Here is a 20957-nt window from a genome sequence, read left to right on the forward strand (position 1 = left end):
GGGAGGAGAGAAGAGGTTCCGAGGTGATGTGTGTATGGGGGGAATGCAAATGTAAACGTTGGCCCCTGGACGCTGCTATGCCACTGTGCAGTACGTTTGTCTAACTGCTGGGGAAAATACATGTGTACTTCCAGCTGCTGATGAGAGAAGCTTTCCCAGGCAGGGTTGGAACCAGGACATTGCTAGTGGGGTATTGCCTTGGGCACCATAGTTTTTACGGCATATCTGGCACTATCTGATAGGCAGGGGAGGGGTCCTGTTTCTCTTTTCCTTCCCATCATTGACCAGCTCTTGCACTAATAAGTATTTTAACACACCAAAGTATTATATACTTTTTACCTGTACAATTTCTTTCTTCCATGTCTAAGGCAAATCCACTGTTGCATCTGCACTTAAAGCTTCCAATTGTGTTTCTGCATTTGCCATTACTGCAGATACCAGGGAACACTTTACACTCATTAATATCTGGGAGAAAGGACAACACAAATCACAATTTGTCTTTGCCGGCATAGTTTTTTTATATTAAAAATAACTGCAGTTCTTTTTTGTCGGGTCAACAGTTGTTCAGGAATACAGTTAGAAAGCAATTTCGGTCACTTCTCTGTGGAAATCAGATCTTTGATAATTGCTCACCCTGAATGTGATTTTATACCTGCATTGCTTGGAGGCATTCTGATGGGTAGGGTGAGGTCATGGGAGAAAACATCACACTCAGCCTTGGATTGTCAAAATTCTGCTTGTTATTTTGGCAGGAATAAATACTTTCAGAGAAAAAGTAAGTGCAAATCTCTGTGGAAACCTTTCTGTGGCAATAATCAAAACAAAACCACCCACGTATCCATGGAGATTGCACCAATGCAATATCTATTGGTATGTTTCTGCATATCAAACTAGGAAACAGACAATACCCTATCCCTTGCCGCGGTTCCTACCCTTGCATTCTGCATGGGAAGAATCACCCCAATTCTAATTAATTGTACTTGTACAAACCAATCTGTACTATGCACACCGGAGTCTGTAACCTCCTCTCCGGAACTATGTAAGCCACATTGAGCCTACAAATAGTTGGGAAAATGTGGGATACAAATGTAACAAATAAATAAATAAATATCATTTTGGGGCCCTTTAACTAAGCTGCGATAGCACTAACGCGTGCTTACCGCAGGTTAAAATGCACTACTGCGGGGCGCACTCGGACATCCTGCGGTGGTTTTTGCATGTGTGCGCACTACGCAACATGTGTCTGGGGGTGGAGAATGTGCGCAGCAATGCTAATCAGTTAGCACATGGGCATTGCTGCAAGTTAATTGATTAGCGCGCGAGTCCTTGCTGCCTACAAAATAGGTGTCAGTGAGTGCTCATGCGCCATGCGCATGGAAAATGGAAAAATTAGCCCGTAGCCATTATTGCAGAAATAGGAACATTGGTCATTTATTGGCAGCGCTAAAAGTAGCCTTAGCACGTGGGAAAGACCCATACTGGGGATAGCGGAGGCCACTTGTCAGCGCTGCTTAGTAAAAGAGCCCCTTTGTGATTAAATACAAATTAAATTAAATTAAAAGTTGCTGGGCGATGCGCTATATCATGACCATGACATATTTTAAAAGATAGCACTGCAGAAAATCCATCGAATCCAATTGTACAGTTTTGTTGCAGAAATAACTGGTGGGTGATGGAACATTTGACTTACAAAACTTTTGTCTTTACAGTTTGGTCTCTTGTTATTTTGATTTCCAAAAACATAAGAATGATTCCACATTTATTTATTTCAGTTTGTAAAGCAGGGTCATAGCCAGAAGTCCAAAAGTGGACTGGGGGGTCCCGATATTCTCTAATGCCAGCTCTCCCGTGCGTGTTCAGTTAAATGTGCTGAGCATACGCAAGAGAGCTGGCATTAGCGGCCGAAGGATGCCTCCTGAATAAGTGATGCTGCAGGAGTGACTCAGGCAGGAGAGGTCTTCGGCTGGAGGGGCTCGGCATCCCTGCCAGCCAGAAAAGCAGAATGATCCTGAGTCGAAGGTGAGGGGATCCAGGCCCCCAAGACCCCCTCCCCCTGTGGCTACACCACTGTTATAAAGTGGCCACCTAAAAAATGCCCAAACATGACAAAAGCTGAGATGAGAGAATCATTGCTGAATATGGCATGCAATACAGGATATATCACACAACACTTGTTTGTAGAGGGTGGATTGGCATGATACTATGGCTCAATGCAACGTATTTATTTATTTATAATTATGAGCCATTTTCCAACTTTTGATCAACACAGATACAGTAGCAATAAAGTACATTTAACTTTATTGCAGACTTTTGTCCAAAGTGAACAAAAAAATGGGGTGGATATTCTACAGGTTTTAAGGAGGCAGGAAAGACTCTTGCCCACTTAAACCCCTGAGCGAGCCATCCCCGGATATTAGTGGCATTTAACTGTTCAGTGTTGCTGAATATCCCCTTTGACCACCATGCAACTGTGCAGTCAGTGCCAGCCAGGGTGGTCAGTGGGATGAGTCGAGGAGGAGCCAGCAATTATGCAGCTAGCCATATTTTTATTTTTTGTTACATTTGTACCCCGCGCTTTCCCACTCATGGCAGGCTCAATGCGGCAGGCAGTGGAGAGTTAAGTGACTTGCCCAGAGTCACAAGGAACTGCCTGTGCCGGGAATCAAACTCAGTTCCTCAGGACCAAAGTCCACCAACCTAACCACTAGGCCACTCCTATTCAGTGCTGGAGCCCATACAGCTAAGCGGGCAGATAGGACCGAACAAAAGGCCATCTTTATTTTTGCCCACTTAGCTACAGTATATGGATGCTAGCACTGAATATTAGCCAGCACTCACATAACTTCCAGGTCAATGGCCGACCTGGATATTCGATGGCAGTGTCCGGTCATGGCCCGGGCATTGAATATTTGGGGGCACTGAATATTTGGGGTAGATTCAGCCTGTGACAGTCAGTGTCTTTAAAATGGCTGACTACTGCGGGCCAAATACTGAGGAATAATTTCACGGTCTAATTGCTAACTTGTGGATATTAATATACAGTACCTGCAAAACATCTGCATAAACCATTGCATTTCCAGAAGTTTCCAATTTACACAGAGAAAAACTGGTAAAACTGGTTAATGTGCGCTAACTGCATCACAGATAAAGGAATGCAATTAGGTGCATCTGTTCAGGTGGACTTCACAATTAATGTGTGGTAACTGGTAACTATCTTTGCTCATTCTCTGCCACCCCCTTCCATGTTAAGTGGTTAACTGGGCTCAAATTCCCACTGTTGCCTAACAACTGGGGCAGTGGGTTGAGATCCTGGGAACTGAGTTTGATTCCCACTGCAGCTCCTTGTGACCCTGGGCAAGTCACTTAACCCAAACAAAACAAACACAGCGAAGGTGACAAAAAAAGGAGAGGGGGCTAGACGATGTCTTGTACTAAATACTTTTATTAAAACATCCAAGACTCGACACAAGTCGTGTTTCGGCCTGAATGGCCTGCTTCAGGAGTCTTTTAGCGGATTTCTAAACTGCTAGCTAACCTTGTGCTAGTGATTATCATACTATATACTACTACCAAGGCGAATAAACAAATTGAGTTGACAAAAACACCTAAAGAAACTTGTTGCAAATCTCTTGCAGCCAAATGCTAATGCAATTTGCTTATTTGCCTTGGTAGTAGTTTATAGTATCATAATCACTATCACAAGATTAGCTAGCAACTTAGACATCCACTAGAAGATTCCTGAAGCAGGCCATTTGGGCCAAAACACAACTCGTGTCGAGTCTTGGATGTTTTAATAAAACTATTTACTACAAGTCATGGTCTAGCCCCCCTTTATTGTCACTTTCGCTGTGTTTGTTTTGTTTGTGAGACTGCAAGGGTTCCTGTTCTCCTGTTTATATTGGCAAGTCATTTAACTCTTCATTGTCCCTGGAGTGGAGGAGTAACCTAATGGTGTGTGGTTGCTTGAGATCCTGTGGAACTGGGTTTGATTCTCACCGCAGCTCCTTGTGACCCTGAGCAAGTCACTTAACCCTTCGTTGCCCCAGGTACAAATAATACTTAGATTGTGAGCCCATTTGGGACAGAAAGTACTTGTACAGATATTTGCGTGTGAACCACTCTATGCCTATGTGTAGATTCAAGCAGTATATCAAATGCATTCAATAAATAAAAGAGTATTAGCATGTACAAACTGCTTGGGCACAATGCAGCATAGTAATTAGGCTCCTTCATGTTTCCCGATATGTTATAAGGGATGACATTCTTTCTGAGGTACCTTTATAGAATGGTCTGCCACTTAAAACATCACCCCTGTTAGAGAAGCCGGGTCCTCGAGGGCATAATGCTTCAAATTCTTTAGTTCTTGGTTTGGGACACTCCTCACAGTCTGTGCCCCAGGCAGCACCCACAGAACAGCAGCAGGCATCCATGCGGAACTTGCTGGGTACAGGTCGGATACATTCATCCTCATCCCACTGAAGGTAACAATGGCCCATGCGAATATCTAAAAATAATGAGATGAAAATTAGTGCGTGCTATGGGAGTCACCATGCATTACCATGATCTCCTACAGCTCAAGCACGATACTGATTTGGTTAGAAGTGAATGAATTCAGCACTTCCCAGCACAGTCATGCCTAGACTTATTAATTTCTATCCTTTCATCAAGGATGAGATAAAGATTTACCCAATATTCAGCCAGCAGCAGGAAGCGTGGTTAGATGCCACCGGCGGTGCTGACCCCAGATATTCAATGCTGGGCTATATCCGGTGACCGGCACTGAATATCTGGTTTCAGTTTTGTCCGAAGTAACTTAATCAGCTAAGTGAATATTCAGCGCTAGCTGGTTAAGGTAATAGAGGTTAAAGATAGGCCTGCTATTTAAGTGGTCTATCTTAACTGTTCAACATAGCTGGTTTAGCACTGAATATTTGTGCTTAGCTGGCTAAGTTGCATGATATAACCGGTTATCTCATGCTGAATATTAGCACTTAGCCAGCTAAGCACTATTTAACCATTTAGAAGCCGTTTTGGGCAGGTTAAATAGTCCTGAATATCAGATCCTCAGAGTTACTAACCCCAGGGCCAGTCCTAGCACTACAGAAACTAGGCAGCCACCTAGGGTGACACAATTTTAACGGCGGCAATCTCTCCCCCGTTCGTGTTCCAGTATCTCTCCCTCTCCTTTCCCTGCCCTCTGCAATCTGACATCTCCCCATCTCTCTCAATCTCCTCTCACCCTGTGATCCAGCATATCCCCCTCCTTCTCAACAACCCTCCCTCAATTCTACCTTAAACTTGTCTTTTCTTCTAGGGTCGCTGATCCTAGGCAGCAATTAACACATGCTGCCTGCGGCTGGCTCCAAAGCCTTCCCTCTGATGCATCCTGTTTCCTTTGACTCAATTTCTTGTTTTTATAGGGAGAGAAAAGATACTGAACTGTGGATGGGGACAGAGTGGGAGAGACTGGCTTCCTTAAAATTGTGCTGCCCTAGGTGGATGCCTAGTTTACCTAGTGCTAGGGCAGGCCTTGAGATTAGTATCTTTAAAGTATATGTTTGCTAAGCTGTGTCTAGCAGCTAGCATGGGTTTTACCACACAGTAAATGCTAGTATTGACCTGCATCAACATTTACTGTGTACTAAGGCAGAGTTCATAGCCAAAATGCTGCACTAAACACTTAACACATCAATGGGTGGGACTGGGATGGAGTAGGGACTGGTAATCCCTGACAGCTAGCATATGGGTGACTACTGCATGCTAGCTGTCCTGATTGGCAATAACGCAACTGCAATTACTGTCACCTTAAGAGGAGGGGGAAAGTGCAGTGGCGTTAACAACAGTACAGTAGTGCATGCTCACCCAGGTGTTGGCCCAGTACTTAAACAACAAGGGCCTGATAATTTAGCCCATGGCAGTAAGCAAGCTGGTAATGCACATCTGACAAATTAACTCACTTGGAGAGGTAGAAAGAAGATTTATCAAATAGAAGCCGTCAAAATAATATCAGGATATTGAGCCTCATAGAAGGCCCAATATGATTAAATTCCTAAGCACGTGGATCCCCTCCATGTTGAATCTGCAGATGGTTTACACCGTTGCACACAGAAAGGGCACAACGCACTCCTGTCAAGATCTGAGCTGGTCAAAGCACCACGCCCAATCATTGCGGAGCTGCTCCGCTTTTCACAAGCCCTTCATATCCTTACTACGATCAATCCTGTCTATCATTTTTGAGGGTCGTAAAATTTTGATTGTGCTGGACTTATCTAAGACTACTGCATTAAAAAGAAAGCAGCTCCTACAATTTCATCAATGGATTAAAGACCACGGCACTCGCTATGGAATCCAAAACCTTGCTAGGATGATGATGACCCTAAACAACACGAGAGCCTTTGAGCCATCGGAGGCATTACGAAATTTTCTGGTGCAATGCCTTTCAATTGGAATGGCTGGGTAACATTTCTGCTTTTTACCACCATATGAAATTTTACTAGACTGCATATGCTTGCCTTTTCGCTCTCACATCCTACAGGTTACAGTTTCTATTTCTCCCAGAAGCATGTTTGCATGTTTATGCCTTTTTTCTGAGGATCTAAAAACACACTATCATCCATTCTCCAATATCGCCCAATGGTGTGCGGTAGGGTAGATGCGCTAATTTGTTAGTGCAGGAATCCTACTCAAAAACTACTGAATGATGCTGTAGTTCATCTCGTGGTGGTCCATTTTTTGCTGTGTTAGGCGCTCATTAACGCCTAAAGTATCTTTGTTAAAGGACCCCAATGAGGTAAGGGGTAAGGGTAAGTGGGAGACTCTTGATAGCATTTATGACTTCTAGCCTCATGTAATTTTGACTGTTAGTGTTCTTGGTGGATGGGACCTTCAGCATAAGCTTGGACCCTCAACTTTAATGCTCTCTTTGTTGTCAGTATCAGTAAGTATCAAATCATCTTAGTAAATTTATTGGAAAATTCTCTGTGAGGGCAATTTTCTAGGCGTAGAAAGCATTTGACCTACGTAAATCTGCTATCAAAATATTGCCATCCTGCATGCTGGTATCAATATGTGCATAGTGTACTGTTACCCTCATTTGGGAGGTAGCATTCCCAAAGGTAGAGTTAGTTCAGAGATTGCAACAATGCATAAGTTTTTCTATTGTTAAAAGCATGCATGTTGTTTTAGGAGAGAAAGTATCCACATAAAAGAAGCCACTAGTGTACATGGACACTGTTTTTCTTAGGCAATTCTCAAAGTGGAAATACAGTCATATTTTTACTTTGAGGATTAGTGGAAAATTCATAGGTAAAAAGTACTTGCAGAGTTTGCAGCTGTGTGAGCAGCATGGAAATTGCAACATACATATATGTAATACACTGTGAATCAGAATTCACCAAACGGTGAACTATTCACACACCAACAGAGAGAATGAGCTGAGTTTAGACCATCAAGAGACAAGTTAGTTTAACCCTACTGTAACATAACATAGTAGATAATGGCAGATAAAGACCTGTACATGGTATTGTTACAATAGTTATCATGGTTTTTGGCGATTATGATCACTACAATTCTTACCTAGACATACCCGGCCTGTTCCATCTAAGGTCAGTCCATCAGGACACTCGCAGTGAAAAGAGCCTTTAGTATTGACACACTCCCCATTGGGGCAGACCCCAGGAAAGACCTCACACTCATTCACATCTGGTGTGAAACAGAGGACAGAAAAGGTTTAATATCTCTATGGTAAGCATACAATAGGTTACACTACTGTTTCAGGACAACTGCACCTAACTATCTGATACTGCCTTATCTTTGGTGGGGAGGAGTGGCCCAGTGGTTACAGCATTAAGGGGCCTTTTTACTAAGCTGTGCTAGTAAATGCATTTAATGCATCCGTACATGGGTTTTTCCCACTCATTAAGCCCATTGCTAGCATGGCTGTAAAAGCTTTTTTTTTTTTTTCCATTTGTTTAATTTCTGGCCTTGCAGTAATGGTACCATTAGTATGTGACCATTTGAAACAATGAACATGGGAGCCCTTACCACCAGGAGGCGGAAGGGGCTCCCGCGTTAAGTCCATGAAAACCAATTAGTTTGCGGAATGTCAGCTCACTTAGAAGCCCTTTTACAAAGCCGCGTTAGGGCCTACGTGCATCCAGCACACGCCAAATCAGCATTACTGCCCAGCTGCCGCATGCCCCGGGCAGTAATTCTGAATTCGGCATGCGCTGAAAACACATGGTAGAAAATATTTTCTATTTTGCACCGCGTGGCGCTTACCTGGCGGTAAAAGGCAGTGGACATGCGCTGCATGCCTACCGCCTGTAGCACATGAGACCTTACCGCTAAGTCAATGGGTGGCGGTAAGGTCTCAGGCTGAAAACAGACATGCGCTGGGTTTTATTTTGCCGCACGTCCATTTTCCAGCCTCTTAAAAAAAGGCCCTTTTTCCAGGACATGGAAAAAACTGGCCTGGCGCATGCCCAAAAGATGCGCTTGCACTACCACAGGCATAAGGCCATTTTTGCTACATTAAGTGCACATTAGTGCTTAACGCAACTTAGTAAAAGGCTCCTAAATTAGGAATGCAGAAGTACCATGTCATGAATCTGTCACTCCTACCTTGCCCTGTTTAAGTGTCCTACATGCTAATCCCTAATCTTTTTCTATATACCCAGATAAACAGTTTACACAGTTTTCTTGACATAGTACAGCAGTTTCTCCTCCATCCCTCCTTCCAGCTAAAGATGGTGTGTGTGTGGTGGTGGTGGTGGTGTGGGGGGGGGGGGGGGGGGTAAGTACAGAGGCTTAAACCAGAGTCAGAGGGCTAACTGACATTCAAGCATTATTCTAATCCTAATATGTACAATGTTTTTATTCCTTCTCAACACATAATCCTATGAAACTGCATGAGGGCACAGATATCTTGAGAGTCTAAGAGGCCTGCATACTAAAGTGAAATAGGCATAGACACTGTTTATTATACTAAAGTAACACACCTGAAGAGGGGGCAATTTTGCCTTATATAGTAAAAAATACTGGATCTATAAAAATCATATTTGCAAGGTTAACGTGACTAAAAAGCAGAGAAATCCTGCTTTTGCTTTACTTTTGCAGGTGAGGAGAGGTGGCAGAAACGGTGTACAGGCTGCCCCAAGTACTCTCTCCTCACCCCATGGCACTTCAGATCATCGTGATGGTTTTCCAGCAAGACAACCATGTCATCCACAACAGAAATAATCCACCCACCCATTTTCCAGTACATGACCAGAACCTGTAGACCAACCTGTCTTCTGCTCCTCCTTGTCAAAGAGGAAGGGCAGGTGCTGGGGGACTAGGAGGCCTCTTCTGGCCTGCATCTTCCTTTTATGGGAGGAAGTGCTGCAGCCTGACATACCTCTTCCGACTTGCCTAACCAGGAAAAGTGGGTTCATGAAAACCTGACAATACTCTGGTTCTTCCTTGCTAGCCTTAAGCTGACAATAACTGAACATTAAAATGTGGGGGTAAATATTCAGCCAGAGCCAGTCAGTGATTATTTTCACCGCTGCCGGCTTTATGCCTGGATATTCAATGCCAATCCATGTCCAGGCACTGGCACTGAATATCCGGGTATATGCATATGGCTACCACTTATCCAGTTAAGTGTCAATATTCAGCTTTAACCGCTTAAGTTAAACAGGCCCAAGATAGGACTGCTACTTATGTGGCCCTATTTGATTGGCTAACTTAATCAGTTAAGTGCCGCCTCCACTCTGACTCCTCCTATGGACTGCCCATTGAATAGCTGATTTAGGCTTATCCGGTTAGTTGCTGCTGAATATCAGCAGGTAGCCCTGCACAGGTTAAATTGCTTTGAATAGTGATCAGGTGATATTTTTGCATCTAGCCATGTCATTCTTTTGTATGTAGCATTGTAGCTACTGAATATTTCCATGCACAATTTAGTATAAACACATTTACGTGTTTATTTTCACTAAGATGTGAAAGGTATCACACAATTCACAAGCTCCTGACCTTAGCGTTCAAGACCCTTCACCGTGATACCCCTTTGCACTTGACATGTTTTATCACTCCATATAGACATGCTCAGACACTCCGTTCTTCTTTGAGCCGCCAGATCTCCACACCCCCTTTATATCTAACACGGCTCAAATCCATATGCCATTCAACCTTTTTGTGGTCGCTTCTTTCCGCTGGAACTCTTTGCTTTTGGATATCCATGGTGAGTTGTCCTATCACTGTCAGACTCTTGTTAAATTGTTTCTTTTCTCCCAGGCATTTGCAGACTGAGCAGGCTCCTGAGTCAGGACCTACCTGTTAGCAGTGGCACTTTCTCTCTCTTTCTACTGTCCTGTCTTTTGTAGTTCCTTTCCGTTTCTGATTGAGACAGTAAACCGCCTTGAGAGGTCCTTTTACAAAGGCACGCTAGCCTTTTTAGTGCACACTAAAAATAAGCATGTGCTAAACCCTAGAGACACCCATATATTCCTATAGGTGTCTCTAGCATTTAGGAGTCTTTTTACTAAGCTGAAGTAGGGCCTATGCGCATGCAGCGAATGCCAAAATGAGCCTACCGGCATGCTAGCACGCCTCCCTGGCGGTAATTTCAGATTTGGCATGAGCTCATTTTGGGGGTTGAAATTATTTTTCTATTTTCTACCGCACATGGCATTTCTGGCAGTAATCGGCAGTTGGCGCGCTGAACGGTTACCATGCATGTAACATGTGAGTCCTTACCACTAGATCAATGGGTGGTGGTAAGGGCTCAGGCTGTAAATAGGCACACACTAGTTTTAATTCTAGTACTCGCTCATTTAAAAAAAAAATGCACTTTTTCCCAGATGCGGTAAAAATATGGCCCGGCGTGCACCAAAAACACGTAGCCACACTACCGCAGGCTACTTTTTTAAAGTGGCTTAGTAAAAGGACCCTTTAGTGAGGGCTAAAAACACTAGCATGCCTTTGTAAAAGACCCCATGACTGTTTTTTACATTTGAATAAATATAAACGCAATGTGGAAACTCAAACACGTGAAACAATACTTCCCGAGGGAAATATTCCGCAACCTGATACAAGCAAGCGATGGTAATGAGCCATGCAGACCACTGCAATGTAATATACGCAGGATGCAAAGAACAAATCCTAAAGAAGCTTCAGACCACACAAAACACGGCTGCAAGACTCATCTTCGGAAAAACACAATTTGAAAGCGCTAAACCCCTTCGCGAAAAACTACATTGGCTCCCAATCAAAGAGCGCATTGCCTTTAAAATCTGTACTATGGTCCACAAAATTATATATGGTAAAGCACCGGAATACATGACAGACCTAATCGACCTACCAGCCAGAAACTCATCCGCATCTACACTACCCAAGCTGCAAAGGACTCAAATACAAATCAACTTATGCATCCAGTTTTTCCTACATTAGCACACAAAGCACGGGGTACAAATGTAATAAATAAATAAATAAACTATTGAACGCACTACCAAAAAACTTGAAAATCATATACGACCATCTACACTTCAGAAAGACACTTAAGACCCACCTGTTTAAAAAGGCACACCCCGCAGATCCAACGTAAATACCTGAGCTCAGCAACACAACAACGCCAAAGTTCCTAATGGCCATCACCGAACCCCACCGTCGAACATTTCCTTTATGTGGTCCTACCACATGAACATTACCCTATCACAACTTCACCTTTGTATTTGTACACACCGGAGTCTGCAACTGCTCTCCGGCACTATGTAAGCCACATTGAACCTGCAAAGAGGTGGGAAAATGTGGGGTACAAATGTAACAAATAAATAAATAAATAAACAAACAAACATAAAAGGTACTGCTTTGGCAAATAAGGTAGAAAGTGTTTGAGGGCAAAAAGAGAACTTTAGTATATACTGTATAATACTGCTTCTTTCAGAGAATAAGAGAGTGTTCTTGAAGAGTGTCTTTCTTAATTCAGTGAGGATTGGATTCAGTAAACGGTGCTGAAAATTAAGCACAGGAAAAAAAAATCCATGGTCAGCACCTTTCTACAGAGGGCATTCCAGGCTGAGCAGGGATTCCCGCACCCAGCTTGAAGCACGAGGACTTCCACCAATTGAAACCTGGTGTAAATCCTGGCACACAAGTTGGGCTTGGATCACTGAAATTCTGTAACACTGCACCCCATCTTTTGTGAACACCCCTGACCTGCCTATGCCCCTCCCATGCCCATACTCCCTTTTGGGTTGCATGCGAGAGGATTTGGGCTTTGATCTTTATAGAATCGCATGCAGCCAGATCTGCATGCAAATCCAGGTAAGTGCCAATTAACATCAATAATTGTTAACAGCAACTTTGGGCGTCCAAATTTGGGCACCATTTATAGAATCCAGAGGTGAGACTGTTACTTCCGTTAAATTCTCAACCACAGAATGTTAAAGGAGAACCCACCAGAATTGCCAAACTGTTTAACCTAGCTTCTTAGTGACATTCCTGGAGCCAAATATACACATTCTGCTCTGGGGGAAAACTACATATCAAGAGATTAAAACCAAAATAAGCAGAATGTAATTGCTAGCATACATAATGCCATATATTATTTTTAAAAAAGTGACCTCACCTTCACAAGCAACACCCTTAGCCCTGGCAAAGCCTCTGGGACATGCTGCATCTGCAATAGAAGACCAGTAGTATTATTTCAGCATAAATTAATGATAAATAATAAATGAAGTGGAAGCCAGGTGCAATATATGAAGGAATTTTCATGGCTACCATACTGAAAATGAATATCGTCCGGATTGTCTCTGTATTAACTGCATGGACAGTTGCTGGGAATACCCGAACAGCTAATGCAGAGGTTTTGCAATGACCACATTGTAATTTGGGCAATTACTGCTCAGTAACTGCAGAACTTTAATGCACTTCAGTAAAAGGGTCCCTTAGGTTTTTGTTTTTGTTTTTTGTATGTATGTCCTTGGAAAAAAGCACATTGCAAAAATGCATTATGCCAGTTCTCGAGAGCATCATTCTTCATTCTGCACACCTGTATCTAAAAGACTACCACTAGAAAAAAAAAAGAGAGATTTTGGAAAATAGACAAATTCTCTGGCTAAAGGGAACTGTTTGGGAAAGGGATCATTTTCACTGTCATGATCTGCTCTGCTAGCAGCAGTGCTGAAGAGTAACAATTTGTAGATTGATACAGTAGTGAAGAACCAGAGTATATGTAATAAAGAACATGCATTATGAAGAGGTGACAGAAGTGGATTCAGTGCTCAAAGAAGCTCCTTACCACAACTTAACAGGGGAGGATTCTGCAGGCCTTTAAGCTACCAGACTGACTGACTTTGAGCTAAGCTGAGATTCTACTCTAGATCTTGGTCTCTTGGCTTTTTGGCTAAGAAAGGAAAACTCCCCTCTAGCTTAGCATACTGAATTACAGGTGACAAGCCCTGAGCTGGAAACATAAAGATCTTAAACTCAAAAAGAGGCTGGCAAAGGGGTGGCTGAAGGTGGAGGATTTCCTGAGGCACAGAAGGCCCCTGGGAGCTTCATTTGATGGCAGGCAAAGCCCCTGGGAGTGTGGTTTTGGGATCAGAGAGGTGGCCCCTTAAAAACCAGGTTGGTTCACGGGGTCAGTGAGATGGCCACTCATAAACCAGTTCACAGCAGGTCTTTTGATTTTTCCTGAGGGTGGGAAATCCTATCTGCTAACACCTTTCTTCCCCAGGGTGATGTTCCAGGTACCAAGGGTTGCCCAGACCCAGGGATGCTCACATGGGGGTGTTACCGTTATAATGTGGAAGTGGCCTAGTGTATCTGGAGATCATAAAACTAAGTTTCATTTAAGAAACAAATGTTATGTTGACTTCTCAGGTGAAAAGTTTAATGAATGCCTTGCTTTACTTTCAGAGGAAGGTACTATGGACCATAACAGTGCGTGCACAAGTTTTTGAGACCTTTCCCACCAGTTATGCTTGTCAGCATACTAACATCTATTGAAATCTACAAATTGTTGTTGACTTTTATTTCCATTTCAAATCTACAAGCATTTATTAATAGCATACTAGAGAAAAACCTCTCTCTCACACACAGAGGTTCATGGCAAGCAGCAGTTTCAAATCCAAACACTCCTATGGTGGTTGTGCCTGATTGTCAACTCCACCCAGCTTTTCCTCATTTTAGTTTTGCTGTTAAAACATGCAAAGAATATAACCTTGTTTTTCTTCCCGACAAAATAAGTAACAGACTGACATGCAAAAACTTTCTATACACTCTACACATTACCATTCAATTGTAAATATTCAGATGAACATGGCAGCACTTTCTGAAGCTGGTTGTTACATACAAAGCAATGCAGTAGTGTACCATTACCTAGTTCACATCGTTCACAAGGGCTTCCCCAGGCAGCTCCCAGAGTAGCACAGCATTCAGATTTCAGAGTGGCTCCATTAATGTTCACTTCACAGCGGCCATCATGAATGTTCAGCCAGCACGTCCCCTTCAGACTATCTGCAGCCAATTATAAAATAATGGTGAACGAAAGGGGAAACAGATTTTCCTTAAGCTTTCAACCAACAAAAACAGGGGTTACTAGGAAAACTCGTGACCAAATGTTGTTTAATTTTTTCTTCGATCTAAGAAGTTGTTTGACTCTTTCCTTTATTATCATATCCCTTCATTGTGGAATTCATTACCTTTATAGATTCGTTTGCTTAACAGCTATCAACTTTTTCGTAGAGTCCTCAAAACCTTTTTATTTCAGAAGTATTTTGCGTAATAAACTGTAAGTTGCATCACTTGGTTTTTAATAGTTTTAGTAATGATTATGTTTTTGTTTGCTCATGATAGACTTTTCTTGACAGTTTTGTGTTTTCAAGAGTTATGTCTCTTTGGCTCTGAACTATAATCCGCAATGAACTAAGGGCCCTGTTTACTTAGGTGCACTAACATTTCTAGTGCGCTCTAAAAATGAGTGCGCGCTAACACTACAGACACCCACAGGAATATATGGGTGTCTCTATTATTAGCGAGCTCTAAAAATGCTAGCATGCCTACAGTGTGGCTTAGTAAACAGGGCCCTAAATTTGGTATTTGCGGATGTGAAGCCCTGTATAACATAACAAATTACTTGTATCCATACTTTCATTTTATATTCATCTGGCTACAGAAGGGGTCCCCAAATTCATATAGGTGCACTCTTTCAGGATATGCATAACTGAACTGGCTGTGTTTTTATTGGCTCCATAAACCCGGAAATTCAATGCTGGAACCTGGACATGGCACAGCATGGAATTGGCGGGTGTAATGCCTGTGGTGATCAGTAAAATGCTGATCCCACCAGCAGAATAGCGGCCCTTTATGTTTTTATTCAGTAAACCGTTGCGGATTAACTTTGTACTTCAGGAAGGGGGACAATAAGGATTTTAAATAAATAAATAAATAAATAAATGTTTCCTCCACTTTCGTTTTCCAAATATATCACAAGGACTAGGCGATTTGATTAGGGCAAATGAATATTGTAAACTTTACTGAATGTTCTGATTTCTAGAGCTACCTCAAACCTAGTCTTTATTCCCTGCAAAGTCAAGCATCTCCCGTAAAGTACCATGTGAACCAATACCATCAACAGCCACTCCATCAGGTTTCTCATGCTGAGATTTTATAAAAGTAGGTGATGGCCATCAACAAAGATAGCGCACTATGCAGGAGGGAGTAGCCTAGTGGTTAGTGCAGTGGACGTTGATCCTGGGGAACTGAGTTCAATTCCCACTGCAGCTCCTTGTGACTCTGGGCAAGTCACTTAACCCCCCATTGCCCCTGGTACAAAATAAGTACCTGAATATATGTAAACCGCTTTGAATGTAGTTGCAAAAACCTCAGAAAGGCGGTATATCAAGTCCCATTTCCCTATATTATTTGTTCATCCTTCTAAGGGGCCTTTTTACTAAAGCTTAGAGCACAGTAATAAAATTAGCATGTGCTAAATGCTAGAAAGGCCATTTTATACCTTTGGGCTTCTGAGCATTTATCCCTGGATTCTAAATAGCGCGCCTAGATATCCACACTGAAATCCAAGCGTATTCTATAACAACATGCATAACTTAATTGGCTTAACAAGCTAATCCGCCTTGATAATAGCTCTTAACAAGCAATAATAAGCACTAATTGGCAATAATTACAATTTACGCACACAAGTCGCTAACCTCTGGATTCTATTAGTGCGCTTAGATTTAGGCGCCAAAATCAGCGCATTCTATAACATCGTGCATAACTTAATTGGCTTAACAAGTTAATGAGCGCTGATAACAGCACAATGAGCACTAATCGGCACTGGTTAGAATTTAGGCGCACAACTCACTAAGCGTATTCTGTAACTATGTAGTACCGAACCTCTAATGCACAAAAGGAAAAAGGGGCATGGTATGGGCAGGGAAATTAGCATTTCATGGGCATTCCAAAATTTAGGCACCTAGTTATAGAATATGGTCCATTGCGCCTAAATCTATGCGCTGAGATTTACACTAGGTTTCGTTGGCGTAAATGGATGCACGCAGATATCGGCACCGAAATAGCAACTAAAGCATATTCTATAATTGGTGCCTAAATCTAGGTGCCGATTATAGAATACGCTTAGTCAGCACAAATTTTTTAGGCGCCATATATAGAATCTCCTCCTAAGCTTATTCTGTAATGCAGTGTGCCTAACTTCTAACTTCTGCAGGCAAAAAGGGGCAAGGTTATAGGTGGGGAAATGGGCGTTTCATGGGCATTCCAAAATTTACACGCCTAGTTGCAGAATATAGCCCAGTGCCCAGGATTTACGCCATGTTTTCATTGGCGCAAATAGATTTGTGTAGTTTTAGGTGCTAGGATATCAACTAAGCATATTCTCTAAACCACACCTAAATCTAGGCACTGCTTATAGAATACACTTAGGCAGAAATGTTTTCCGTGTAGATTTTTTTGGTGCCATATATAGAATTCCCCCCGCCCTTAACGCATGCTAATTCTGTTAGTATGCGCTAAGATTTAGTAAAAAGGACCCCTTAGTTTTTATAAGGAAGAAAAAATTAGGTCTTGGCTATAGAAAAGATATAAAGACTAATTTACTGGGCTTTATTTCCTAATAAATTAAGCCAAAATCATTTTTTCTATCCTTTACTACACATTTCATTACTATGCAAATTAACCTGTATATTTGAAAGATTAAAGTGCAGCATCGATTTTAAGAAAGCCTGCCAGTAATAACCTTGTGGCTAATTTAGAAAGGGGAACTGTGCAGGTAGTTTCTCTTTGACCATCGCACTCTGAATGCTTTTGTGCATTATGGGCTAGATTCTAGATATGGTGTCTGAAAATTCTGCATGGAAAAAAAATATGCTTAGACATATTCTATAAACTATGTCTATATTTTATAGAATAGACGTAAATTTCCACGTGGTATACAGAATATGCGGAGCGCCTTTCCACGCGACCAAATTTAGTTGCACCCATTTACATCGTGTTTTACTTGGCATAAATCTCGATGCCTAAATCAGACACAGAGCAGGTGTATTCTATAACATATATAGATTTTAGAAACACCTACAACCCGCACATGACCACACCCCCTTTTGAACTATGCAACTTAGAATTTAAGCACACCGCATTAAAAAATACGCTTGAGTTGTGCATGCAAATTTTAATTAATGCCAATTAGTGCTATAATTGCTTGTTAACATCCAATTAACAGCGCTGAGAGTAGATGTGGACCAATAGTATTCCTACAAAATACTGAAAGAGGATACCAGAGAGTCAATCAAAAATCTATACATAAATTTATTAAACAAATACCAACAGGTCAAAATAGGCCAAAAAACAAAACTCCACCATGAGGCACACACAGAGATACATGCAAGCTTTATAGATGGACTCAACAATGAGCTGTGTTTTGGTGAGAAATGCCTGGTTCAGGAGTCACAAATCTAAAAGGACTCAATAGTTTGCAAGGTAGCATCAACCAAAATTCAAGGTAATTTGCTAACACCATTAATGCTCGTCATTATCACAGGGCCCATTTATTATAGAAATAGTAAAAGAGGCCCAATTCTGGAGCAAATGAAACGGGCGCTAGCAAGGCTTTCCTCCCCAACACCCCCCCTTCTCCCTCCCTCCCTCCCTATCTACCTACCGACCCCTTCGTCGTTCTGATGCCATTGCTCCGCACCTCCTGAACGCACCGTACGCCATTGCTCCGCCCTCGACGTCATCACTTTTGACGCAAGGGCGGGGCCCCGAGACTTGGCGATTTCGGTGGCTTCACCACCACGAACCCTTCGAACCCGTCTTGAAGGAAGTGACGGAAGTGACGTCAGTGTCTTCAGAACATTGAGGGTGAGTTTTATTATATAAGATGAGCCTCATCTCATCACCTATAAAGCGCACAAAAGTGTTGCAGGCGCTGAGGAGACACGGGGCAGACGTAGCATTCCTTCAAGAAACGCATCTGTCGGCGCCTGAGCATCATAAATTCCGGACAGGATGGGTGGAGATAGCAGAAGGATCGCCCGCAGTGGGAAAAAAGGGAGGAGTTCTTTTATTGATTCGTAAGGGGCTACAAATGAAGATCAAGGCAGTTAAGAGAGGTATCGAAGGGAGGTGCATTTTAGTAGAAGTGGAGAGGGGTGGAAACACCTATATTTTTTGCAACATATATGCGCCCAATGTTTATGATAAAAACTTTTATAAACATTTGTTGGAGTTATTAGGGCCATACCAGGGGGAAAATATAATCCTTGGCGGAGATTTTAACATGGTGTATGACCCTCGGGTGGATAGAAGTGGCGCCTCCAATTTAAAGGCACAACATTCCCAGAGAGGCCTGCCTCACCTCTGTGAAAAAAAAAAAAAGAAGATGAGCCTCGCAGCAAATCATTTATGGCATTAGAGCTAATTCATTTTATGAATGAGCTCACTCTATGTATGTAATTCCCTTCGCTGTCACTTGCTACCAGGGTAGAACGTTTACACTCAACCTTTGGCTTTCTTAAAGAAGAAGAAGAAGCAAAAAAGAAACCTCTTAAAAAAACTGACTCCGTTTGGGCAGCTACAGTTTTATACAACGTTTGTGCAGATGTGACTGCTCATGCCGAGCCATCTAACTTCATAAACTATTTGCCTTTTTAAACCCAGAAAACTAAGGGGAGGAAGTGACACAGGTCAAAGAAAAGGGATTTTTTTATTCAGTCTATTAAGATAAACCAAGACTTTATATAAACAGAACCACTCCCAAAGTTACTCTTCCTGACAGTCTGACTAGAAGCATAAACATATTTACTGCTCATTATATCAAGGTCACGAGTAGGGGTAGCAAAGGGAATGAGACCTCTTATTCCCATTTCTCTGCCTTTTGTCAACTTCTTGACTTTCTTTCTTCACTGACTGTTAATGATGTTAGTGAAGTTTGAGACAAGCTGAAAAAAGGGAAAAATCAACTACTAAAAAGCTATCAGGTAATATTCAGCTATCAGGACCAGCTTTTCTTAAATGCCAGCCATGGTAATTAAGTTAAACATGGGTCATCAGCACCACTCTATGGATATTAAGCAAAACTGAATATTCAGGTAGAGTGGTGAGTGCCTCTGCTATCCAGAAAGTAGCAATATTCAAATTGCTATCCAGATAGATTTCTAGCTAAAGTTAAAACAACTATTTCTCAACCTTTGTACAGAGAGAGGACAATTCTATAATTGGGCACTGCAATTTAGGCTCGCCAATGCTTCACACTGAGCACCACATCTATAATGACATCTATGCATCAAGACGCCGTTATACAACACTAGTGTAGGTCACAGAAACATTAAAAAATAAAGGCAGATAAAGATCATGTAGCCTATCCAGTCTGCCATATACCTTCCTCTCCCTTAGAAATCCTAAGTACTTGTCCCAAGCTTGGTGGAATTTAGATACGGTCTTCCTCTCCACCACCTCCACAAGGAGGCCATTCCACAAATTCACCTCCCCCTTTCCGTGAAGAAGTATTTTCTCAGGTTACTTCTGAGTCAGTCACCTTTCACTCATATCCAATGCCCCTCATTCCAGAGCTTCCTTTTCAATTGAAAGAGACTCGCTGCCTCTGCGTTTATGCCATGGAGGTATTTAAATATCTCTATCTGATCTCCCCTTTCCCATCTTTCTACCAAAGAGTATATATTGAGATCTTTAAGTCTGTCCCCATATGGAACTAGTTTCTATACATCAAGCCTAAAAAATCAGCACCGAAACAAAATACGCCTAGGCATTCTGTAAAGCACACCTAAATTTATGTGTACTTTATAGAATAAGCCTACATTTTCACGCGGTTTACAAAATATGCCGAGCACCTGTCTGAGCAACTACATTTAGACATGGGCAGTTACACCAGGTAAAATTTGGTGTAAATGCCAACACTTAAATTACATGCAGACCAGGTGTATTCTATAACAACGTGCATAGATTTTAGAAATGCCCACAACCCACCCATTCCATGCCCACACCCATGGCCATGTCCCCTTTTCAACTATGCAACTTAAAATTTACGCACATCACATTACTGAATACACTTAGATAGTTGTACATGTAAATTCTAATTAATGTCAATTAGATTAATTGAGTTGTGCATACAAATACAGAACACAATTAGATTTACACATTCAACTTAAATCGCTCTATATATATAATCCAGGGGATGGTGTGCCAACTTATATCAGCCATAGACCTGATGTGCGAGGGCACACCGAAACTTCAGTGCACCATTGAGCCTTTACGCTAGTATTCTATAATGGATTAGGCATGCCTAAATGCAGTTATAAAACTGGAGCTAAGCAAGCCCCATTGTAGCTCTTATATCAAGGCACCAAGTCATAAAATTCACCCATATATATACACAATAGGATACCCCATGTTAAACTGTGTAAATTAGGGGAGGCATTTTCAGAATTCATATG

At 42.0% G+C, this 20957-nt stretch overlaps 1 protein-coding gene across 1 annotated transcript in view; it reads right to left on the reverse strand.

Moving 5' to 3' along the window:
• Window positions 1–20957, reverse strand: part of FBN2 (fibrillin 2) — a 526098-nt gene that overhangs the window by 274984 nt on the left and 230157 nt on the right. Inside the window, 5 exon segments of the mRNA XM_030191959.1 lie at window positions 340–465; window positions 4277–4504; window positions 7576–7701; window positions 12611–12661; window positions 14365–14502. Coding sequence (XP_030047819.1) covers window positions 340–465; window positions 4277–4504; window positions 7576–7701; window positions 12611–12661; window positions 14365–14502 — 669 coding nt within the window.

This window comes from Microcaecilia unicolor, chromosome 2, assembly GCF_901765095.1.
Source record: "Microcaecilia unicolor chromosome 2, aMicUni1.1, whole genome shotgun sequence".
In the NCBI taxonomy this organism is placed as follows: Eukaryota; Metazoa; Chordata; class Amphibia; order Gymnophiona; family Siphonopidae; genus Microcaecilia; species Microcaecilia unicolor.